Source organism: Pagrus pagrus, assembly GCF_965226575.1.
Source record: "Pagrus pagrus genome assembly, chromosome: 4".
NCBI lineage: Eukaryota > Metazoa > Chordata > Actinopteri > Spariformes > Sparidae > Pagrus > Pagrus pagrus.
Window position 1 is genome coordinate 1,260,153 of NC_140188.1, and position 25,757 is coordinate 1,285,909.

General features: G+C 45.7%; 1 protein-coding gene across 1 annotated transcript in view; it reads left to right on the plus strand.

Moving 5' to 3' along the window:
• The first annotated feature begins 1,450 nt into the window (after positions 1-1,450).
• The window catches only part of ltbp4 (latent transforming growth factor beta binding protein 4), a 43,740-nt gene continuing 19,433 nt past the window's right edge, over positions 1,451-25,757 (plus strand). Inside the window, exons 1-9 of the mRNA XM_084350365.1 lie at positions 1,451-1,779; positions 7,964-8,034; positions 11,329-12,109; positions 14,854-15,086; positions 17,334-17,756; positions 22,951-23,199; positions 23,394-23,470; positions 23,553-23,720; positions 24,925-25,027. Coding sequence (XP_084206491.1) covers positions 1,580-1,779; positions 7,964-8,034; positions 11,329-12,109; positions 14,854-15,086; positions 17,334-17,756; positions 22,951-23,199; positions 23,394-23,470; positions 23,553-23,720; positions 24,925-25,027 — 2,305 coding nt within the window. The 5' untranslated portion in view covers positions 1,451-1,579. The remainder of the gene's footprint in view (positions 1,780-7,963; positions 8,035-11,328; positions 12,110-14,853; positions 15,087-17,333; positions 17,757-22,950; positions 23,200-23,393; positions 23,471-23,552; positions 23,721-24,924; positions 25,028-25,757) is intronic.

The window sequence follows — 25,757 nt, forward strand, 5'->3', positions numbered from 1 at the left end:
CAGTGTAAAAGCACAAGGTCCCGTGAAGAAACCCGGAAGGGGCGTGGCTTCGTCTCTAAATAACACCGCTGTGTGACGTCAGCAGGTAGGCTCTCAGGCTCAGTCCGTCAGTGTGGCGCTGCTTCACAATGTAATATTCACACTGTACTTTTCAACGCACAGTTGAAAACGGGAACATTTCTGGGGACTGGACACTTTCTCCAGGCTTTTGTACCAACCACAGATTGTTGTAGGAAGGCCTCCACAGACACGGAGGGAAGTCACATCTCCAGAGATCAAACTGTCTAAACTAAGTCGGTGCTGATGAATTATAAAGTGTGATTGAACAATTATGAACAGATGTAAAATGTAAAAAAAGGACGTGTATCTCATGCAGCCAGTGTAGTTACATGATCCCAATCTGCTGATCTAATCTGCACTAGTGAAAGCTCGTGAACCGGAAGTAGCAGCCATTTTGTGTCTGTACTGTGAAAACAGCGGCTGACTAAAACAAACTGATCCAACTGTAAAACGAGGCGCTGCTGATCAAATATGGACCGCGGTTCTGTTTACTGTCTGTTTCTGTCCTGAAGAGTTGTCAGGAACATGTTGTCGTGTTCTGTGAGGCTGTAATATGATGTTTGTTGGCGGTTGGCCGCCATATTGTTTCCTGTTTTAAAACGGACTCCGAGCCAAAACTAAGCCCCGCCCAACTCACAGCGCATCACGCATCAGCGGGAGTGTTCATTGGTCCGGTGTAGCGCAGTGCATTCTGGTTGTTGTAGGTTTTCTAGCCTTTGGAATAATTGAACTTTTGAGGTTTTTAAAAATAGTGAAATCTGGACTTAGTTTATAAAACAAAACAAAACGGTATTTAGTTGGAGTTGAATGTAACTAAGTACATTTTGATCACACACAATTTACATTGAGCTGATTTGGCTCTGATGCAGCATGTAATCTGTAAAGTAACTAGTAACTAAAGTTATCAAATAAATGTAATCCAGTGGAAGTATAAAGTCAAATACAGCACCTCCAGATTGTATTTAAGTACAGTATTTGGATATATGTACTAAGTTACATTCAATGACTGAGTATAACACCAACAGAGGGCCTGATGAGTATTTTTATTTTCGATACTTAAAGCACATTTTGCTGCCAATATTTTCACATGTTTACATCATAATGTAATGGAGTACTTTCAGATGAGTATTTCAACTTTTACTTGAGTAAAGATCAGAGTACTTCCACCACTGGGATGTAGTCCAATAAGTACAGGCTGGTGTAAACCGAACAGTTTGGACTGATCAGGTTCATATTTATGTCCATCTGCCTCCTTCCCTTCCTCCTGGGTTCTTATTGGCTACTTAGAGGCTCTTGTGCTGTCAGCCAATGGGAGCCGAGACGCAGCTGCTCTCGTCTCCTATTGGCTGGCAGCAGTATAAGAACAGCAGCCGGGCTCTGTTGAATCAGTGGACCTGCTAACTCTCAGGAGCTCAGATGCCCGACACTCATTGTGAACTTGAAGCACACGCCATGAACCCCGCACACTGTTAGTTCGGGTCACATTAAGTCCTCCCTGAGTCCGGTCTCTGTCACCAGCATGCGGTTCTGTCTCTGGTGCGTTTGGACCAGCTGGATTTTAACTCTTCACACCGCCGCTCAGCATCCTCCTGACCGGGTCGAGGGAGGCGTGCAGCCCGGCTGGAGGAGGCAGAGCCCCGGCAGACCGACCCCCAGTCAGCCGGCCGCAGTGCGGGGAGCCGGGGGGAAGCTCGGCGGCAGGAGAGCACCTCTGACCGGGTGAGCAGCACCAACACACACGGTCGTTTCTGTGGTGTCTAACTGTAGATGTGCTGAGGTTCTGTTGGTTCACACCGGGTTTCATCCTGGTTGTTCAGTGAATGAAGTCAGAAAACTGCTTAAAGTCAATGTGAGAGAAGTGTGGTGGCAACTACTGACACACACACACACACACACACACACACACACACACACGGTAAAAACCACACTCATGTAATATCTTAAGTGACAGTTTCAGTTTAGTTTTATCTGATTAAAGACTCAAACCTCCTTTTCCCTCAGTCAGGTCTTAAAGGTTCAGTAATTTTAATTAATATATTAATTCTTTCCTATAAATACTAAATTATTTAAAAAGTGTTTTTTAAGAGTAACATTTTAACCTGATATGCTGCTGCAGTCAGGCTCAGCGTGCCTGAAAACACCATTTATATTCCATATGATAAACAACGGACACCTGAAGAAGCTGGAGACTTGTTTTCAAAGTGGGAAAACAACCGAAACAATAGAAAAATACTCAAAAATACCATTAAAACTTTGCTGAATCAGCTGTTAGCACTTCCTGTTTGCAGTGAACCTGTGGATGTACAGACAACGATCACTGGATCACTGTGATACTGGAGAAAACTTAAAAACATGATGTTTCTAAGGCAAGTTCTGCACGTGTGAGGAGCGTCTGTTTTGAGGATTTCTAAGCAGATTTATGGAGTCATCATCTCCTCCTGATGATATAAAGTCAGGCTCAGCCATCGTCTCCTCCTGATGATATAAAGTCAGGCTCAGTCATCGTCTCCTCCTGATGATATAAAGTCAGGCTCAGCCATCATCTCCTGATGATATAAAGTCAGGCTCAGCCATCATCTCCTGATGATATAAAGTCAGGCTCAGTCATCGTCTCCTCCTGATGATATAAAGTCAGGCTCAGTCATCGTCTCCTCCTGATGATATAAAGTCAGGCTCAGTCATCGTCTCCTCCTGATGATATAAAGTCAGGCTCAGCCATCATCTCCTGATGATATAAAGTCAGGCTCAGTCATCGTCTCCTCCTGATGATATAAAGTCAGGCTCAGCCATCGTCTCCTCCTGATGATATAAAGTCAGGCTCAGCCATCGTCTCCTCCTGATGATATAAAGTCAGGCTCAGTCATCGTCTCCTCCTGATGATATAAAGTCAGGCTCAGCCATCGTCTCCTCCTGATGATATAAAGTCAGGCTCAGTCATCGTCTCCTCCTGATGATATAAAGTCAGGCTCAGTCATCATCTCCTCCTGATGATATAAAGTCAGGCTCAGTCATCGTCTCCTCCTGATGATATAAAGTCAGGCTCAGTCATCGTCTCCTCCTGATGATATAAAGTCAGGCTCAGTCATCGTCTCCTCCTGATGATATAAAGTCAGGCTCAGTCATCGTCTCCTCCTGATGATATAAAGTCAGGCTCAGCCATCGTCTCCTCCTGATGATATAAAGTCAGGCTCAGTCATCATCTCCTGAAGCAGCTGGAGACTTGATTTAAACATCAGATGTCTCCACACAGCTCGTCTGCTGTGATCACAGTCTGCAGAAGCCCTGAGATCACAAATTCATTTGATAAGACGTTGTTTACACCGTTTTTCAACTGATCCATCATTGAACTCGTCACCACCACATCACCAGACTCCCTTAACAAACTGTGAAACTCTGTCTCTGACTGATTCTGACTTATTTGTTCCTTCTTCAGCAGATGTTCTACATGAACTTCTTTCTGCCTTTGAGTGAAAACATGGAGTCTGTTTGTCTCAGTGATGTTTATTTAATAAAGAGCAGGAAGTGACATCACATCACAGGTGGTCACTCAGGGCAGATGTTAATGTCAGGTGTGAACTGGTTCATACACACAGCTTCAGACACCATGATTGTTCTTGTTTCTGGATGACATCATGCAGGTCATGTGAGACAGAAAGGTCTGATTGGTCTGAGAGCCGTCGTCAAATCAGGCAGAAGTTCTGACTATAATCTGACACAGACCGTCCAAACGGACCTGAACCTGCTGCAGCCATGTTAGCAGCTGTGAGACGTCCACGCAGGAAACAGTTCATCATGTTATAAATGAGGCTGATGGTGTTGGTGTCTGTTCACCATCCAGCTGTTCTCTACCTGCAGCCTGTAGCTCGTGTAGGCTGAGTGTGTGTGTGTGTGTGTGTGTGTGTGTGTGTGTGTGTGTGTGTGAGACCATCAGGCATTGGACCAATCAGCATCTGTCAGGTGTGTCAGACTGCAGACACCTCAGGAATGTGTGAAATTCTGCCTCAAGTGCAAGTCTGACTGACGGTCAAGTGATGGATGCAAAGTCAACACACACACAAACACACACACTAAACCCCACTAACCCTAAACCCTGTGAACTGACTGACTAGGCCTATAAACTCCTTGTGTGTGTGTGTGTGTGTGTGTGTGTGTGTGTGTGTGTGTGTGTGTGTGTGTGTGTAAACAGCAGATTTAAAGAGGTAGGATGGAGGTGGTTTGTGTGTTGTGAGTGTGTGAAGAGGTGAAAGAGTCGCTCTCAGCTTCAAAGTCCTGTTAAACTGAAACACAGTCGACAGAATAAATGTTGAAACTTTACGTTTCTTTACGTTACAGTTTCAGTTTGATGCTGTGCTTCAGGTTCGGTTCTGGTTCGGTTAGGGGAAGGAGAAGATTCTGGTCCCACAAACACAGCTGGAAAATGTCCCAACGTCTCGTCAGAAATATCTTTTATGACGTCCATGATTATAGCGAGAAAATTGCCCGGTCAGTTCAGTCACAACAAACCGCTGGAAGATGTCCGACCAACAGTCCAAAACAAGAAGAAATTCAGTTTACTGAGATATTAAACCGAAGACGCTCTGTTAATAATAGTTTATTAATTTCCTTTCAGTCCAGCTGATTGACTGAAGCTGTAACTTGTTCTGTGTCTGGTGAGTGCAGAAGAAAGGAAGCTGCAGCTGTCTGAGTTGAACTTCAGGCAGCTTCAGTGTCACAGAGGTGATCGTTTCTCTGTGAGCCTCAGTTTCGTTTGAAGCAGATGAAAAGTGGAACCAACAGTCACTCAGTGTTTCTGCAGGAGGAATAAAGGAGGACGTTGGATTTGAAGTGAGGTTGTTGTTGAGAGTGTAGGCGAACACAGACCAGACTGTTTCTGCTGAGAACCACAGTTTCTGTGAACTTAAAGGACAAACTGCTTTTTACTCCTCTACATGTACCCGTCGGACAGCTGGACGCTGGACTGACTCGTACATGAAGCTCTGCATGTGTTAACAAAGGTTAGCGGTCGCTAGCAAGTGTCTGAATGAGACTACAGAGGTCGTCGGGGACATTAAACGTCCTCACAGCGAACACGGAGACTCGTCTCCTCGCTAGTCCGTCTTTACAGGCCCACTTTAGTTACACACTGTTCTCACTCTGACTTCACAACTTGTACATTGATCAGTTTATAGAAACCTGGATAGTAATTGTGCAGTAAGACGCTCAGTGGTGGAGACGTTTGAGTCATGTGACTGTGATGTCGTCTGTTTGTAGCCTAGCATCAGCTTTTTACTGCTACACATTTAATTAATGTTCATCTGTGAAGATTATCTTGATGAAGGATCGTAAATTTAAGATTATTTTCAGCAATAATCTGTAATCCAGTTCAATAATCCCACAGAGGAGCCAGGACGATCAGCTGCAGTGATGCATCATGCAGCTCTCTGTGGTGCTTCACGTAGCCACTGAGCAGAACTGTGAGCGATGCTGCTGTTTCCAGCTCTACGTCAAACATCACGTATGCACAGCTGTAACCATGGTAACTGTACACAACAAAGATGGCTGCCGCCCCCGAAAGAAAGTTGTTCGACATAAATTAGACAAATGTAATAAAAAACTGAGACTAAAATATTGATTTAAACCAAAACACGACGTCAATATCAATCAATCAGATCAATACCAACGTATTTTATTTAACGTTCACTTCTTTCTGTAACTATATATTAATATATTATTTTACATTCGAGTTATTTTAGCTTTTTTTCAAATGATCTGCTTTTAATTCTGTTTCCTTTTCTTTGTTTTGATGTCATTGTAAATGAGTCTGGCCTCAGTGATCTCTGCAGTATAACTAAAGGCTGATATGATTGATTGATTGATTGATTGATTGATTTACACACTCGTCACTCAGACACTCAGATAAAATGGCGGTGAAAGTAGTGACTGTATATTAAATATGAAGTGATTTCTGACGCAGACTGAGTCCTGACCAGACTGTCTGTGTGTATACAGGTTCAGTACTGTGTGTGTGTGTGTGTGTGTGTGTGTGTGTGTGTGTCTGTGTGTGTGTGTGTGTGTGTGTGTGTGTCTGTGTGTGTCTGTGTGTGTGTGTGTCTGTGTCTGTGTGTGTGTGTGTGTGTGTGTGTGTGTCTGTGTGTGTCTGTGTGTGTGTGTGTGTGTGTCTGTGTCTGTGTGTGTGTGTGTGTGTGTGTGTGTGGGGCCTCCTCTGCTGCTACAATACACTCAGCTCACTGTGAGTAATGATTAAATCCTCTGCAGAGGAGTTGAGTCCACACAGCCTCGTCTGTCGGCCCTGTGCTCCAGTGTTTTATTGATCACATCTGAATCTAATATGGATCCTGTTCTGATCAGTTATCAGATTATAACAAGAAACATCAGGAAACTGTACGAGGACAAACTTTTAACTGGTTATGAAACCGTGTCAGTCGATTCTCAGTGAGACCTTCTGGTTAAATAAACAATAATTTAAATAAAAATAAAACTGTCACAGACTCGTCAGACTCAACTCATTGATCTTTTTCACAGCAGCCATGTTGTGTATATATATATATATATATATATATATATATATATATATATATATGTATATATGTGTGTGTGTGTATGTATGTATATATATATATATATATATATATATATATATATATACACACATACACACATATGTATAGATGTGTATATATATATGATGTCATCAGATTATTATTTCTCATGCGTTCATGTAAAAGTTGTTTTTCCCTTTGAGATGTTGTGAAAAATGACATGAAGTGAAAACAGATGTGAGGTTTATTGATTAGCTTCTACTTTTCAAATGAGGTGAAACTCTCAAACTATTAGCCACACACACACACACACACACACACACACACACACTTCCTGTTACACACAGCTGTGAAGTCATTGATGTGTGAGTCAGTGTTGATCTGCTAATTGAGACGGTCTGAAAAAAGACTCTGGTAGTGATGCAGAGAGACAGATGATGTTCTGATCCAGTTGAACTGGGTCATGAGTCACATGATGTTTGTCAGTTTGATGTATTAAAGTCAAACCTCATGTAGTTTTGTGTTAAAGCGCTCAGTGAACTACATCGTCTCATCAGCACCAGAACCAGCACCAACATGGAGCCAGCTGGGTCAGAAAAGCTCGTAAACAAGATGAACATCACAATAAATCTGCTCATACTGACAACTGCAGTTCTGGTTCTGGTTCAGTTCTGTGAGCTGCTGATATACAGGAGCAGCTCTACAGTGTTTCAGTGAGGAGACGACGTCACTAACGACTCTGTCGGCTGTGACGTCTTTATAATGACGTCACAGTCTGATGACAAACTGACAAACATGTGAGATTCAAACAGGATCAATACATCATCTGTCTCTGCATCACTACAGACAGAGATCTGATCAATAAGGTCCATGAGGGGAAAGCGAAGGGGCGGGGCTTAAGCTCTCTGTAGTAACCTGAGGGGCGGGGCTTCAGCTCTCTGTAGTAACCTGAGGGGCGGGGCTTCAGCTCTCTCTCTGTCTGTCCCACTCTGTCCTTCACCTGACTGGTGATGAAGCAGCTACATTATAAACAGTCTGCTGACTCTGTGGATTGTTTTAAAGACGTACCTGTTCAGACAGGTGCCCTGTTCAGACAGGTGACCTGTTCAGACAGGTGACCTGTATCACCTGCTCTCTGTGTCACTTCATCTTTCATGCTTTCTGTCTGTATGTTGTATAATATTTTACTGTAATTTACCTTTGACTTATATTTCATTTATCAGTGTGATGAGTGAACTTTCTTCTGTATTTGGTGATTTGATTTTAATCTTGTTCTCAAAGATGAGCTCTCTTCTTAATGGTTACAGTGTCTTCATTTATAGATCAATAATCAATAATCAAAGTGTCTCTCTCTCTGTCTGCAGTCCTCATGTCTGTGGAGGACGCTGTTGTGTCGGATGGACTTTGTCTCCTAAAACCAGACGATGCACCAAACGTGAGTACAAACTGATGTCATCATGTGTCGTCTTCACCGCCGCGTCCTGTTATTTGAGTGACCTGATCCTTGTATAGAAGCAGAAGACATCAGAACCTCCTCGTCTGTTTTCCGTTGATCGGATCAGAAGATATTGATGAAGCTCTTGACAGTTTTCCGTCTGAACATCTGGACTTTTATCGTTTGTCTGTGTTGAGTTTCATGTCGCAGTAAAACGCTGCAGCAGTTTAATCTCCTCCTGCTGCTCATATTCAACACAAAACTGCTGGCGCTGCTCACTGAAACTCATCTGGACCACAGAACCATCCACTCCCTGCTGCTCAGCTCCTCATCTGTGTGTGAGAGAGGTGTGTGTGTGTGTCCCAGAGTGCACTGCTGCGAGAAACATCCAATCAGAGAGCTGCAGACTCTGTCGCCGTGTGGCCGACGGTGGGATTAAGTTAAGAGGTCGATATTTGTAGAGTTCATTAGAAGAAATGCTAAGTTGTCATCGTCAAAAAAACAGTGCTGAGGCTCATGGGTAATGTAGTGTCAGTGTCAGTTTAGCCTTTTCACGTACGTATTGTTTATTTTTCTTCGGGGTCCATTTAAACATTTTAACGTTCAGCAAAACTTTACTGTCCGACAGAAACCAGCGCTGAAAGAAGTCTTCACACCTTTAAAACCCAGTGTTAGCCTGCAGCTAGCTTAGCATTAGCCTGCAGCTAGCCCAGTGTTAGCCTGCAGCTAGCTTAGCATTAGCCTGCCATACTCTTCTCCTGTGTGGTGAGGACGATCAGCTGACTGGTCCCGGAGGAAACTCAGACTTGTTGTATTTTCTTTCTCAGAGATCCTGTATTGATGTGTTTGTGAAGAGGGTTCACTCTGGACAGATTTGAGACTCTGAACTTTATAACAAACTGAGTTTCTCTCTTTTCTTGTTTATTGATGAATCACTGAAGGATGGTGGTTTTTGTGAAGTTTAGGTGAAGAAGAGAAACCACTGTGTGAAAATACTCTTAACTTGATAATAATTATTGATGCATTCATCTTTTAATCACGTTAATGTTGCAGCTGGTAACGAGAGATAGATTTATATACTGCTGGGTAAATAATGAATGCAGTAAAAAGTACAGTATTTCCCTCCTAGAAGTAATGGAGTAGAAGTATAAGTAAACTGACATGTACATGAAGTATAAGTACATGAAAGCGTAATCCAGGTAGAGTACTACAGTGAGTCCACCTCCACCACTGATGATACAGATACTGTGAAGCTGCTGAGTCACTACAGATGTGTCTGATCACTGGTGAACAGCTGATTGATGCTGCGGCGCTGCTTTATGACCCAGTTCAAAGTGTGAAGTTCTGCTGGTCCAGAGTCCGTGTGTTCAGTCAGAGCTACAGATTTATGAGCGGATCAGACCAGCTTCAGGGATTTACGTTGATTCTGTACTTTATGGTTTCCACACCGGACCTACAGTGTGTTTATGTAACACACATGTGGACCTGATGGACTGATCCTCTGTTTCTGTTTCACAACACAGACACAGAATCTACAGAACCGTTGTGCTTCTGTCAGAGAGGAAGTATTCAACTCCGTTACTGAAGTAAAAGTACTGATGCCACACTGAGAAAGTAATCTGTTACAAGTAAAAGTCCTGTGTTGAAGATGTTACTTCAGTACAAGCATGAAAAACTACTTCAAGTATTCAAGTTAAAAGTACCTGGGTTAGCTTTAGCTTAGTCTGTTAGCATGATCATGACCTGGACCTGTTAGCTTTAGCTTAGTCTGTTAGCATGATCATGACCTGGACCTGTTAGCTTTAGCTTCAGTCTTAATTTAAGTGAGCTGTGCTTCTCCACAGATGCTTGTAAATGTCTTTGTAAACCTACGCAGAGAGGGGGGTTATGGGTAACTGTAGTAACTACTAGTATTCACACACACACACACACACACACACACACACACACACACACACACACTCAAATGGTTTCTTTCAGGTCGGGATTATTCAGTTTGGCTGTGAAAGACCTGCAGAGAGAAACTCGTGAATGGAAACAGATTTACTCTCTCTGTCTGAAGGCTTAGGCACACACACACACACACACACACACACACACACACATACATACATACATACAGACCACACACACAAAATACACACACTTGTACACACTCAGACATCTAAGTCCCAGTGGGCTCAGAGCCCGCAGAGTAAAGCTTAACTGTTTGGTCACATTGTCCTGACATAAGAAAACTATACACACACACACACACACACACACACACACATTGTATTACCTGCTGAACAGAAACCTTCCTCAGAGGTGGTTGGTTCAGAGGAGGTTGGTTCAGAGGAGGTTGGTTAAGAGGAGGTTGGTTCAGAGGAGGTTGTATGTCGATGACAGATGGTCTCTGGTGTCTTTAATCTCCTGCTCGATGACCTTTGACCTCTTCCAAATCAATGCTGCTCAGACCAGTGCTAATGTTAGCAGAGCTTAGCATGTCAACATGACTGTTAGCGGGATACCACTGAAGCTAATGGCTGCATCCCGTCAGTCTTAGCTTAGCTAACTGCTAACGTGCTGTTTAAAGAGCTCTTATGTTTGAACTGTGGAGCTCGTAAAGTTCGAGCTGTTTGAATAAAGTTAACTTGAATATTATAAACATGTCACGTCCCAATAAGTTCAGAGAGAAGAGCAGAGCTGCACATCTGTTCTGATATATACATATGTATATTTGTATATATGTGTATATATATGTATTTATATATATATGTATATATGTATACATATGTATATATGTATGTATCTACTGTCAGTATGTTTCCTGTTTAAAAAATGAAATACGATAACATCTGACTCCTCTCTCCTCCTCTCCTCTCCTCCTCTCCTCCTCTCCTCTCCTCTCTCCTCCTCTCCTCTCCTCTCTCCTCCTCTCCTCTCCTCTCCTCCTCTCCTCTCTCCTCCTCTCCTCTCCTCTCTCCTCCTCTCCTCTCCTCTCTCCTCCTCTCCTCCTCTCCTCTCCTCTCTCCTCCTCTCCTCCTCTCCTCTCCTCTCTCCTCCTCTCCTCTCCTCTCTCCTCCTCTCCTCCTCTCCTCTCCTCTCTCCTCCTCTCCTCCTCTCCTCTCCTCTCCTCTCCTCTCTCCTCCTCTCCTCCTCTCCTCCTCTCCTCTCCTCTCCTCTCCTCTCCTCTCCTCTCCTCCTCTCCTCTCCTCTCTCCTCCTCTCCTCCTCTCTCCTCCTCTCCTCCTCTCCTCTCCTCTCCTCTCCTCTCCTCGCCTTGTCACCTTGTCTCCTCTTTCTCTCCTTGTAGCCAGGTGTCTTCCTCGTTGCCATAACAACGCCGTGTGTCGTCAGTCTAACCGCTGCATGTGTCGACAAGGTTTCCATGGTTACCGCTGTGAGGTCTCCACGGTGACGCTCTCTCTGGCAGGGCGCCTGCTGACTCCCATCCGTCCCACCAGCGCCCCACACCTGAACCAGGGACCATCCAACAGTCCTCCAGGACCAGAACCAGGACCAGAACCAGGAACCACTAAAGAACCAGCTGGCTCCACCACCCTGGGTCCATCTGTGACCCCCGACTCTGCTCAGGATGAGTCTGCTGGAGCTCAAATGGAGGACAGAGGAGGTGTTACTGAGGAGAACCGGGTCTCCTCAAAGAGTCCACAGGTGGGACGGAGAGCTGCGAGGACAGAGGACGAGTTTAACACCCAGACAGGAGACAGTGGAGACACTGAGGCGGACTCAGCTGGTCTCAGTCCAAAACTAAAACCTCATCCAGCACCAAAGGACGTCCCAGAGTCCCAAGAACAGGAAGGACTGACGAGTCCAGCATCTCCGTCCCGGTCCTGGTCCGAGGGAACAGGAGCGACAGATTTAACAGAAAATCAGATGAATAAAATCCAGAATCTGGACTCAAACCTGAGGCCCGGCCTGGAGGACGGACTGAGTCTGGAGCTGAACGCTGGACCGAGTCAAGAGTTCAGACTTAATCTGGAGTCTCAGCCTGGGCCGAGGGGAGGGAAGAGTGCAGACCCGGTTCTGACGGGAGAGAAGAAGGAAGAAGAGGAGGTGAAGAAACAGTCTCTGAGGTGAGACGAGTAATAGATTACTTGTACTGTACTGACAGCTGGAGTTACTGAAGTACTGATACCACTCTGTAGTAGTACTGGTATTTACTAAACCTGATACCTTCACACTTTAACACAGTACTGTTACGTGTTCTGATATTTTCTGTTTGTTTTAAAATCAAATAAACTGTAATGAGTCTGTTGTGGCAGCAGGTGGAGCTGTTCACCTGATAATACACACTGTAGATACTGCACAGTACTGTGAACTACACGCTGTAGATACTGCACAGTACTGTGAACTACACGCTGTAGATACTGCACAGTACTGGGAACTACACACTGTAGATACTGCACAGTACTGTGAACTACACACTAGATACTGCACAGTACTCTGAACTACACGCTGTAGATACTGCACAGTACTGTGAACTACACACTGTAGATACTACACAGTACTCTGAACTACACACTGTAGATACTACACAGTACTCTGAACTACACACTGTAGATACTGCACAGTACTGTGAACTACACGCTGCAGATACTACACAGTACTGTGAAATACACACTGCAGTAATCACCACTATATAAGTACACAAACAATAAACACGACATTTACTCCTGTGGTGAAACGTAACTAAGTACATATACAAATTTTAAGTACTTGTAGTTACATTACATTACGAGTAGTTCTGCTCCTCTACATCTGAGAAATATTGTACTTTTTACTCCACTACATGTATTTAATAACTTTAGTTACTAGTAACTTTTCATGTAATCAAGTAATATTAATCCACAACACTGACGGGACAGTTTACTGCAACATGAGTACTTTTACTTTAACTACTTTAAGTACATTCACTGATAATACTTAGATACTTTTACTGAAGTAAGGTTTTGAATGCAGGACTTGTAGTGAAGTATTAGTACTTTAACTGAAGTAAAGTATCTGATTACTTCTTTGGAGAGTTTGAGTTTTCTGTCCTCAGTGTTAACAATCATCTTAACCCTGAGTCAGAGGTCAAAGGTCGTGGAGGTCAGGGGTCACAGCCCGGGTCAGGGCAGACTGTGGGAAAGCTGAGCACAGGGAGCTGAGTCAGGAGGGATTCTGGGAAGTGTAGTTTCTTCCAACAGGCTGCAGTTTCTCATATAAACATGAATATTCAGAGTTTTATGGTTATTTGTATGAAACAGACGGCTGCTGTGTTTACAGACTTAAAGGAACAGTTCACCTAAAGATGTAAAGCCCAGTGTGTCAAACTTCAATTAAAATAGATAAAAATAGTCAGATGCAACTGTCTGCATGCTAAATTAGCCTGTTTGCTAGCGAGCTAAAAGTTAGTTCAGGTTTAACTCAACTTGTCACAGAAGCCTCCGTTTTGTCAACACTTCTACGTTATGAGACAGTTTTTACTCTGATTGGACGTTTAACTCAATGAACCTGAGGTCACAACACAACAAGCTAGCTTAACAAACAAACCAACAACAGGTAGACAATGTTAGCTCCAGCTTGTCACCAGGTCTCCTGCAGTGTAAAGCTGCACAGTTCATCTAAATGTCATCAAAATCAGATTAATATCTTAGTCGCAGAAGCTAAACCACTTTTCTTCACAGTCCATCCGATGGTTGCTGAGAAGCTTCTCTACAAACCTCATGGTGGCGCTGCAGCAAACGTCAGAGGATTAATCGTCTGTAATAATGTGAAAACGATCTGAAAGTCGCTCCTCGCTCAACAGTGACGTCACCGGTGCCACAGTGTTGTTGAGACTGGTCCAGATGTGTGTTGTGTTCAGAACCTGCTCCGACATGAGCTCACATATTATCTCGTCCACTAAATCTGTCACAGTTGTTTCTGCTGCGAGCACCTCCGCACTGTGTCGCTCATAAAAAGCAACCAGCAGCTGTAACATTTGAGTCCAGACACACAACGAGGGTGAAAAACAAACTGTGTTCAGACTGTGAGGCGTCTGTGTGTGTGTGTGTGTGTGTGTGTGTGTGTGTGTGTGTGTGTGTGTGTGTGTGTGTGTGTGTGTGTGTGTGTGTGTGTGTGTGTGTGTGTGTGTGTGTTATCAGCTCTGGCCTGCAGGACAGATTGATGTTCAGCAGGTCCGAGCTGCTCTCCATCAGCCTGTTAAAGGTCATTTTAAATCATTCAGTTCATCTCAGCCCTCCCACTCGTGGCGCTCGGCTTCAGAACATTCCTGCTCGAACACCGGTCCATAAACACGCCGTCAGATGTGACAGCAACCACATTTGTTGTGTGTGAACTTCATATTTTGATATTTTAGCTCACAGTTGTGCTGAACTCCGTCTCCCTTGGTTACCGGTGCTGACCTGTCAGTCTCTCCATGGCGTGTAATTCAAAAGACCATCTTCATACGGCGGCCATTTTCCTCTGACGTCAGGTTCAGGGTGTGATGCTCCAGTGATCGGATGATTTAAAGATGCTGTGAAGAAAATGTTTCCTGATGAATCAGATACTGAAGAGATAAAGTAGAGTGAGAGTCTGGAGGGACATCAGGTCATACGACCAGGTCACACAACATATTTGATGACATTAGCTAACGTTAGCATTCACTGACGTCCTCGTTAACATGACTGATTGCATCCAGTTTGTTTTACGTCCGGGTTTAAATAAATGAATCCTGACGTGCCGTGTGACAGGAATGTTTAGCTAGGAAGTGGATGAATGCTAATGTTAGCTGTTGTCCTACAGAAGCTTATGTGTGTTTGTGTGTGTTTGTGTGTGTTTGTGTGTGTGTCAGTCTGAGGGAGGCCCAGGCTGTGCTGCTGAGAAAGACGCTCTCACGGGGAGGAAGAGGAGACAAGATGGCCGCCCTGCTGATGAAGCACATTGAGAAGGAAAGAAAGAAACTTGTCACTGTGACTTCCTCTTCTTCCTCTTCTGTCTCCTCGTCTTCGTCGACGTCATCGTCCTCAGTGAAGTCTTTCCACACTCAGAAGGGCCAGTACACCGTCCACTTCACTGCACCAGCAGGTCTGTAAAGCTAACAGGTCCCAGCTCATCATATCATGCTAACAGACGGAGGCTAAAGCTAGCACAATCACTGTCAAACCCTTTCTGCATTATTAGACTGGATGATCCTGCAGTCACAACACAACAAGCTAGCTTCAAACAAACAAACATAAGCATTTCCGGAGTTAGCCACTAAGCTTTCTTTTAGCCTGGTTGACATTTTTAATACCAAACCTGTTCTACTTAAGTCTTAAACATCAAAATAATGAGATAGGACTCCAAGTATCAGGAAAAGTATTAATGTTATTATTCTTCCTGCTGATTTGGTGATAAAACAGTCCTCCATGACCAAACCTCATTGTGTTTCACTGTGTGTAATGTTTATCTGGTGGTGTTGGGTTTACAGATAAGAGAGCAGACATGATAATCAAGCAGTATCAAGTTTGTACACGTGAACACGAGCGTACAGTGTATTTAACACACATACCACAACACAGGGGTCATTATGTTGTACGATAATAAGTGTTGTGAGGCTGATACGCCGCTGCTGACAGATAAACTGTACACATCCAGGTCGTGTCTGTCAGCCATACGTTGTTGGAAAGAGCTGACGGTGATTTAATGGCGCTGGAATGCCTGTTTTTACTGAGTGTGAGCTTCAGATAAGGTGAATGTTAATACAGTCTCATAGCTCAGCCTCGATCACTGTGATTAGACCAGTAAAGAGTTCCTGTTATTGTCCAGCTGTGGAGAGAACTGACTGGAGAACAGGTCATATTAACACTGCAGTCATTCAAGAATTAAGAAAATCGCTCTTAACACCATCATGCTAACAGACTGAGGCTAAAGCTAACAGGACCAGGTCGTGATCATGCTAACAGTGGAGCGTTAAGACACAGATGTGCCACCTGCAGGTGGAGTGTGTTGAGATGATGCTGTCATAATGTGCACAGTGTTTCTACTCTGTTTATAGTTGTTCTGCTTCACTGCTGTAGCTCTCACACTGGCTCACTGTGTGTGTGTGTGTGTGTGTGTGTGTGTGTGTGTGTGTGTGTGTGTGTGTGTGTGTGTGGTCAGTCAGGACATGAGCTCATAGACAAACAGCCGCAGAAACAACCAGCCTCTATTCCACTCAAACCCACCACGGGCCTCTGCACTGCCGGGCCCCTGACGAGGGTCCGACAGCAGAACTAGAACCACTTCAGCCACATTGTCGGATGTGATTAGCTTAAATCTCATTACGCAGCTGAATAGAGCGAGTTGTAGCTTAACTTCGAGAGAATTTTGAGTCATATGACATGAATATTATGACACATTCTGCTAACTGGTATCAGAAATGCAAGGAATTTTATCTTAATCACTCAAAACACAAAGTGACTAAAAATGGTGACCCTATTTTAAGTTTTGGTAAACAAAGGATGGAGCCTGGCAACAACACACCACCCTGCTGCATGTGTAAATAAACATCACTGGGACAAACAGACTCCATGTTTCTCCTCAAAGACAGAAAGAAGTTCATGTTGAACATTTGCTGAATTTACAAGAAGGAACAAATAAGTGAGAATCAGTCAGAGACAGAGTTTCACTATGTTACAAAGTTTGTTTTAACTCAACAACTCTTAAAATCACCACATTTGTAAAGGGAGTCTGGTGATGTTGAGGTGACTGGTTCAGTGGTGGTTCTTCGTCGTCTTGTTCTTCCACAGAGGACCTCAGTTCAGTAGATGGTCCTTTTAATGCTGCTCAGTCCTCCTTTAAAGTCCTGGTGTGCTGCGAGGAGCAGCAGTTACTGCAGTCAGGAGCTACTTTTAGCTTCAGCCCCTGAAACTTAAACCAGGGTTGCATCATCAGTCCTGTGGTCTGTTATGAAACTGTGCGCAGAGATACAAGTTCTCAAAGTCTAATAACAAAGAGAAGAAGAAAGTAAGGAGGGGGAGGAGGGACACATTCATACTCATACTCTCTCTCTCTCTCTGTGATGGAGCAGATCCATGCTCAACATTTAGTTTGGAGTCGAGCCCAGTCCTGCTCACTGCTCCCAATTATCTCTCTCTCTCTCTCTCTCTCTCCCCAGACACACTGTTGCTCACTCGCTCGCTCTCTCTCTCGCTCGCTCGCTCACACACACACACACACACACACACACACACACACACACACAGGAGTGTTTAGAGGAAAACAGATCGTAGAGAGGGGGGGGGGGGCTTTGCTCATTTTTCTTCTTCCCTCCTTTTTTTCCTGCGACTCTTTTTTTTAACTCCACCACAGAGGAAGAAGGAGAGAGAGAAGGAGGCAGGTCGAGTTGGAGCGGAGAGTTTTTGGACGATGCAACGAGCTCAGAAACTTTGAGTGCAACACAAAGTGAAATGCTGCAGCCGCGACTCTGCTGTGTCCTGCTGTCCGTCTTCATTGTTTTCATCTCTCCTCTGTCAGCTGATGGACCGACAGGAGGAGGAGGAGGAGGAGGAGGAGGAGGAAGAGGAGGAGGAGGAGGAGGGGTGGAGAGGATCCAGGTGATGTTCACGCCGACCATCTGCAAGGTGCGCTGCAGCCAGGAGCGATGTGTCAACTACTGCGAGCGAGGCAACGTGACCACGCTGTACAGCAGCAGTGAGGCGGGAGGAGCGAGGAGAGACGGCTCCCACGGACCGGTCCGTGGACCGGGCTCCCACGGACCGGGCTTCAGAGTCTGTAAGTCCAACTTTTGACTTCTAACTTCTCCTGTGTAGCTTCAGTGTTTTCATGTCGGGCTGAGGACTCACCTGATCTCAGCAGGTGACATGATGATGGCTCGAGTCTGTGAGCCTGAAACGAGCCTGGAAGAAGCAAATCCAACATAAGAACGGGTCAGAACTGCAGCGGCACTAACCGATAAGCCAGACGCTATTGATCGGCTGATATCCTGATATATTAGTGATCGACTGCATGAGTTCAATGAGTTTATCTGCTCATCCATCACAGCAGTCGAGGCTCCTCCTGTGACGCCTCGCTGTCAGTCAGAGAGCTGAAGCCCCGCCCCTCAGGTTACTACAGAGCTGAAGCCCCGCCCCTTCCTGTTCCCCTCATGGACCTTATTGATCAGATCTCTGTCTGTAGTGATGCAGAGACAGATGATGTATTGATCCTGTTTGAATCTCACACATGATGTTGACGTCACAGCCGACAGAGTCGTTAGTGACGTTGTCTCTGACTGAAACATCGTAGAGCTGCTCCTGTATATCAGCAGCTCACAGAACTGAACCAGAACCAGAACTGCAGTTGTCAATATGAGCAGATTTATTGTGATGTTCATCTTGTTTCTCCATGTTGGTGCTGGTTCTGGTGCTGATGAGACGATGTAGTTCACTGAGCGCTTCAACACAAAACTACATGAGGTTTGACTTTAACACAACAAACTGACAAACATCATGTGACTCATGACCCAGTTCAACTGGATCAGTTGGTAGCTGCTGACACATCAGTGAGAGTTACGGGCCGGTTGTTGTCGCTGTAGTCGGGCGCTGTGCGTTCAGGTTCAGGTTCAGGTGCGTTCAGGTTCAGATGCGTTCAGGTGCTCCAGTAGAGGAGCTGGTTTCTACAATCTCAGCAACTCCAGCTGTTGTCTTTCGTTATTGTTGTGATTGAGGGACCAGAGCTGCAGAAATGACGCTGTGTGTTCAAGAGAAAGATGAGATCCAGACTGACGGAGGATCTGGTCTGAAGCTCTGCAGCAGCATTTTGGACCGGACGGTTCAGGATGTTCAGCAGAGCCGTCGAGTGTTTGTCGTCTACCTCTGTAGCTCTGACGTCCTGATGCATTTTTGGGGAGGAACTCCACAGAATGGACTGAACGGACCTCCCACCAAAATACCAAGCAGAGAAACTGGACCTCAACGTGCCGGAGCGCTGCCATGGAAATAAAACCCAGTTGCTGCAGTAAAGCTTCAACATATGAGGGAACATGTGCACCGTGTGAAGCTGCTCCAGCTGCGTCACGTGACCTGCAGCTGGATCTGAAGCAGCCGGTGGAGACTGTTGTTGGTCTGAGAACGAGGAGAAACACCGCTGACATATGGCTTTCATTTATCATTAACTTAACCCTCTCTCTCTCTCTCTCTCTCACACACTCACACACACACACACACACACCCCCACTCTCTCACACACACACACACACACACACCCCCACTCACACACACACACACCCCCACTCACACACACACACACACACACACACACACACACACACACACACACACACACACACACACACTCTCACACACACACGTGCCCGGGACGTTTTCTTGGTGCTGTGTGAATGTTTAGCAGTGAGGTAAGACTGGACACACACACACACACACACACACACACACAGTAGAGTGAGGGAGGAGGTGATGACATCATGGGGTCAAAAGGTCAATCCGCCCCCCCTCCACGGTGCCTCCTCAGCCTCTAACACTGTTTTTCTCCCTCTGAATGAACTTTATCGGCACACATGCACGTTAACAGAGCAGCTTGTCCTCCATCTTGTTAGAAGTCCTAATTGTTTGAAGAGGGACGTCTTCCTCTCGCCACCGTCTCCTTGTTACTCCGATGGGAGAGGAGGACGTCCTTTTGTGCGTCAGGCTTTAGCGTGAAGTTTGCCTTGAAGGAAACCAGGTGACATGTTGACAGCTGACGACCTTAAAGGAACAGTTGAGCCACAAATCCAGAAGCCCAGAGATCACAAACTGATCTGAGGAGACGTTATTTGCACCCTTTTTAAGCAGGAATCTTCACTGTAGCTGCTAAGCTAAAAGTGTTAGCATGCACCCCGATGACTCTACAACCCTTTGGATGATTTGTTGAAGTTGTTTAATGCTGCTGGATTTTAGATTTTCCTCTGTGAAGGACACAGATTTTCAGACAGTCTGCAGGATGTGACATTCTGCTCCGCTAACAGAGAGCAACAGTAGCTAACGCTAGTTTAGAAATGGAGGAAATCTGTTGCCTCAAACATCTTGTAGATAGAACGGTCAAAGACAGGGCTGGAAATGTCACAACATGCTGCCGAGCTCTAGCACTAGGGTATCATAACAAAATATGGGTGAAATTAACTAGTTTCGTGGCAGATAATGCTCATAGAGGCTGCGCTTCAGTGCCCCGATCACTCACATTATATGGATATACGCGGCGCTCCACTGGATCTAATTTCGTCCGAACGACTTCAAATGACACCAAAGTTATCTGGGTGAGTAAATGATTGTATTTTATGCTAGAAATAAGGTCCAGGTTGTAAAAAACGGTAGTTCCCCTTTAATATCATCAGGAGGAGATGATGGCTGAGCCTGACTTTATATCATCAGGAGGAGATGATGACTGAGCCTGACTTTATATCATCAGGAGGAGACGATGGCTGAGCCTGACTTTATATCATCAGGAGGAGATGATGGCTGAGCCTGACTTTATATCATCAGGAGGAGACGATGGCTGAGCCTGACTTTATATCATCAGGAGGAGATGATGACTGAGCCTGACTTTATATCATCAGGAGGAGATGATGACTGAGCCTGACTTTATATCATCAGGAGGAGGTGATGGCTGAGCCTGACTTTATATCATCAGGAGGAGACGATGGCTGAGCCTGACTTTATATCATCAGGAGGAGATGATGACTGAGCCTGACTTTATATCATCAGGAGGAGGAGATGGCTGAGCCTGACTTTATATCATCAGGAGGAGATGATGGCTGAGCCTGACTGAGGTTTAGTTCTCGGATGTTGAACTGTTTTGTTATTTGACTTTAGGACACAGTCGATGGGCTCTGTGTCGACTGGGTGAAGGAGCAGGCAGCTGTTTGCTAACATGTTAGCGTCAGTTGCTGTGTAAGCTGATAAAATGTTGGGTGTTGTGTTTCTGAGCCGCAGGAACCAAACGTGGACCACAGAGCTGTCAGATCTCAGTGACTCACAGTTTCAAGTGTTTATTCATCGGTGTTTATGTCATTTCATCTTTTTAATCTCTGTGTTTATCGCTGCACACTCCTTTTTCCATCGCTCTGATTTTTTTCTCTTTTGCCCCAGTTACCTCCCAAAGTGTGTGTGTGTGTGTGTGTGTGTGTGTGTGTGTGTGTGTGTGTGTGTGTGTGTGTGTGTGTGTGTGTGTGTGTGTGTGTGTGTGTGTGTGTGTGTGTGTGTGTGTGTGTGTGTGTGTGTTGATGCAGTCCATCTGTGGGGCGATGTCAAGGGTAATAATTAGGTCATTGTGTTTACACCAACACACACATGCAGCATTTGTGTGTGTGTGTGTGTGTGTTTCACTAGAAGAATAAACAAACACTTCAAATACAAGCTTACATACACAGGGTGTGGACATGAACACGCAACAATAGGCAGAACAAAACAGAAACCAGAGCATGAAGAATAACAAGACACGGCTGTAATAATGAGTCGAGTCTTCAAACTGCTTCTTTTGTCCAACCAACCGTCCAAAACCCAAAGACTCATCATTTACTGTCAGAAATGACAAGAAAGCAGCACATTTTTAATTTAAAGAAGCCAGAAACAGACGATGTTTGACATATTTGGCTTGAAAATCAAAATAGCCGACAGTTTTCTTTCGTCTGTTAAAATTCTACTGAAGTCAAAGTTCAGATATTATCAGGTTCAGTTCCCTTTTTATTTAGTCACCACAGAGTCCAAACAACCAGCATGATCATTTATACACAACTCAAACAAACAAATGCCTTCTGCAGTGATGCAGTGAGACAACTGAGTTAAGATACATTGTCAGGAAGCAGATCAGGACCTTCACATTAAACAGACATGAGAGAGAGATCGGACATGGGAGGTAACATTTTCTGGTGACGGACCGCCCAGATACCCGGCTTACCTTATGAACCTTTGAGCAGGGAGGCAGGAGGTCAGTCACAGTTGGGGGGCTGAAGGGTCGATCTGTATGACGTTGTAGTAAACGGTGCGCACCGTTCATGTTTGTTGTATTGATTTGAATGGTCAGGATACGCCAGCGTATTAAACTGTAGGTCAGATCATCACCGACTGCAAAGAGATGAAGAGGGAGAGACACATCGCCTCCACTAAGTAGTCCCTGAACTGCACCCTCAAACACATGTTCAGTAAGAAAAGTTACAGTTAACAGAGTGAAGCTCTGCACACGACTCGTATCACACAATCAATAATGATTGATTGGCTCATTATTTCTCACAGCTCTGAGTTCAGATCTCAGAGCTGCTGATAGAGATCACAGCCACAGAAGAGCCTGCCATTAGAGCTGCCGGTTTCCTTCCTGCTGCACAGACTTCTGGGTATTTTCCTCTCATTGGCAGCAGCTTCAGCACCCGCTGAACTCTGGGTAACAATGCAGCAGCTTCCTGTCGCAGGCACTCAAACAGGAAGTAGGAAGTGGCTGGCTCGCTCTGTTGGCGCCCGCTCCGTTTTCACCTCCGTCCCATCAGGGCAGCTCGCTTTGTTTGATATCTTCACATCACCTGACCTCACACATGACCCTGTGGTCACCTAGCAACAGAAGGGGGGTCAGGTGGGCGGGGGCACACCCACACCTCCCAGGATGCAACTGTGTTACAGCCAGAGAGTCAACCGTAGAGTGTGTTTCCAGGCCCGCAGTAAACATGATGGATGTGTGTTAGTGTTGGCCTCAGCCCTGTGTGTGTGTGTGTGTGTGTGTGTGTGTGTGCGCGCGCAACATAGTATGTACAAAAATACTCCATTATAAGTAAAAATCCTGTACTTAAAATCCTACTTAGGTAAAAGTACTGTCAGCTTCATGTACTGTTACACTTTACTGTGTAATAACCCTTTAAATACAGTACCTGAGTAAATGTACTTAGTTACTTTCCTCCAGCAGGAGTAATGTAATCCTGACCAGGTGTGTGTTGTCCGTCCTGCAGTCCTCTGTCCTCTGCTCTGTAAGAACGGCGGCGTCTGCCTGCAGAAGGATCGCTGTCTCTGCCCGCCAAACTTCACCGGGAAGTTCTGCCAGTTGCCCCTCGCCGCCGGCGCCACCACCGGCGCTGCTCCGCCCTCCTCCACCAATGAGATCGTCAAGCCCGCGCTGCTCTCCCCCATTAATCAGGAGCTGACCCAGTCTGAGTTCCTGGTGCCGCTGGGACACAACCAGGAGACGGCGAGGGCGGGAGGTGAGTCTGGTTTAGTTACAGTCGGACAGAGCCAGGCTAGCTGTTTCCCTCTGTTTCCAGTCTTTATGCTAAGCTAAGCTAACCAGCTCCTGGCTGTGTGGACGTAAGAGAGGAATCAATCTGAATATCTCATAGAGGAAGATTTAATGTAAAGTCAGACTTTTGCTTCAACACTCACGTGTTACTGTGTGCAGCCCCCGGCCCCTCCATGGTGAAGGTCCGAGTGCAGCACCCCCCTGAGGCCAGCGTGAAGATCCACCAGGTGCTGAAGGTAACCGAGACAAAGAAGACATATTGTCCGATGGTTTTACAGTCGGATGTTTCTTGTTACAGTTTCTTCTTCTTTGTTCCAGGTGTCTGGTTTCAGTCCCGCCCTGCAAACCCTCTCCTCCTCCTCTGGGTCGGCGGGCGCTCCGGCCCCGGGCGGCGGGGCGGTCGAGGCTCAGACACTGAGGGGGGACGGCACGTACAACCAGCAGTCCGGGTTCAAGTACTGCTTCAGAGAGGTCAAAGACGGGCAGGTGAGCCACGTTTGTTCTGCGTGGAATGATTTTATTGTGTGAGCCTTTTCTGGTGGAAGTGAGTCAGTGTTTTATCGTTCGTGATCCTGTAATGAGTCGTCTCTGCTTCACATTAGCTCTCTGGCTGCAGACGTTCAGTGTGTTCACGCTCTTCCCTCCTCGGCCATTTTTCATGCTGATAATAGAGCACAGCTTTACTTTGGGCTGCGGCAGCTGCTGTCAAACCCGCCGTCAGGTCCAACTCTGCAACAAGTGTCACAGCTACTGAACCATCTCCCCGACACTTCTATCACACCACGACACCCTCAAGACGAGACTTTTCAAGACGGGAACATTGCACCGTTATCCCCTGTCTGTCCCCCTGTCTGTCCCCCTGTCTGTCCTCCTGTCTGTCCTCCTGTCTGTCCCCCTGCCTGTCCCCCTGTCTGTCCTCCTGTCTGTCCCCAGCAGACAGCCAGGCAGCTCCTGCTGTTTACTGACGGTGATCATGTGACCAGATTCAGAGCAGAAGACGTCTTCATCTCCTTCACCGTTGTGTTGTTGTAGTTCGTGTCTATAGAAAATAAGATCAGCAGATGTGATGAGGAGAAGTCCTGGTGCCGGTCGGCCCTCCTGACCCAGTCTTCAGTGAGCTTCCCCCTGAAAACAGCCTCCCTCTCTGGGAGTGAGAGGCAGACAGGGTCCTGTTCACTGATGGTGATGGTCACTTTCAGGCTGCATGGTGGGTCAGGACCTCCACCACAGCACGTTATAACAGCAGCCATGTGACTAGAAACAGTCTGCTGAGACACTTTTACATCTACAGCTGGAAACACGTTAAAACACACACAGATCTCGAGGTCACGATGTGAACCGCCACGCCTCCTCTGGTTCCAGCACGCTGTGTGAAGTGACACACTGGAGCGGCTTCATGGCGGCGCTGCTCGGTTCTGTGTGAACAAACAAAGGCGGTGAAGAGGCGACTTCACTGTGACGATATTGTGGAATCTGTGTGTGAAAAGGGGGTCGAGCTGCTTTGTCCTGTGGTGTTTCAAGATTCATGTAGCAGAATCTGATGAGAGACGAGACGAGACGAGACGAACCTTTATTGATCCACAGAGGAGAACGTGCAACAAGTTTTGGGTTCTCTTATGTAAAGCTCATCACTATAACAGTATATATACAGTATGTTAACGTGTGTGTGTGTGTGTGTGTGTGTGTGTAGTGCAGCTCTCCTCTGCCTGGTCTGAGGAGCAGAGAAATGTGCTGCAGAGGGATCGGGAAGGCCTGGGGGATCACTGACTGTGTCCTCTGTCCTGATAACACAGGTACACACACACACACACACACACACACACACACACACACATACGTACAGCACCTGAGTAGATTTACTTAGTTACTCTCAAAGACTTGTTTCATGCACGGTTGAGTCAATACAAAGTTTGGAAGTACTGACTCGGTTTCCAAAAATACCACTGTGATATGGATGTTGAGAGATTTGACCAAAACTAACAGAGTGCTGCCAACCTTCAACACACACACACACACACACACACACACCTACTCACACACACACACACACACACACACACACACACACACACACACACACACACACACACACACACACAGAGAAATATGTCTCTCCCTCTCTCTGTCTCTGTGTAAAGGTCTGATACTTTATGACTGAAATATTTTGGAATTATTCCACCAGGAGCTGCTTATATAACACTCTGACATTATCACACACACACACACTCTCACACACACACACACACACACACACACACACACACACACACACACACACACACACACACTCACACTCACACACACAGTAATGATGCTTCCTCCATGTTCTTGCAGAGCTGACTAACAGTAAAGGAATGCTGCTCTGTGGGACTGTAGGCCTTTTGCACACACACACACACACACACACACACTCACACACACTCACCTCAAACATTTGCACGTGTGTGTGTGTACAGACACACAGGAAGATGTGTTAGCTCACTTGCTGGCGTCAGTTTACATCAGTCTGTCAAATCAGAGAGA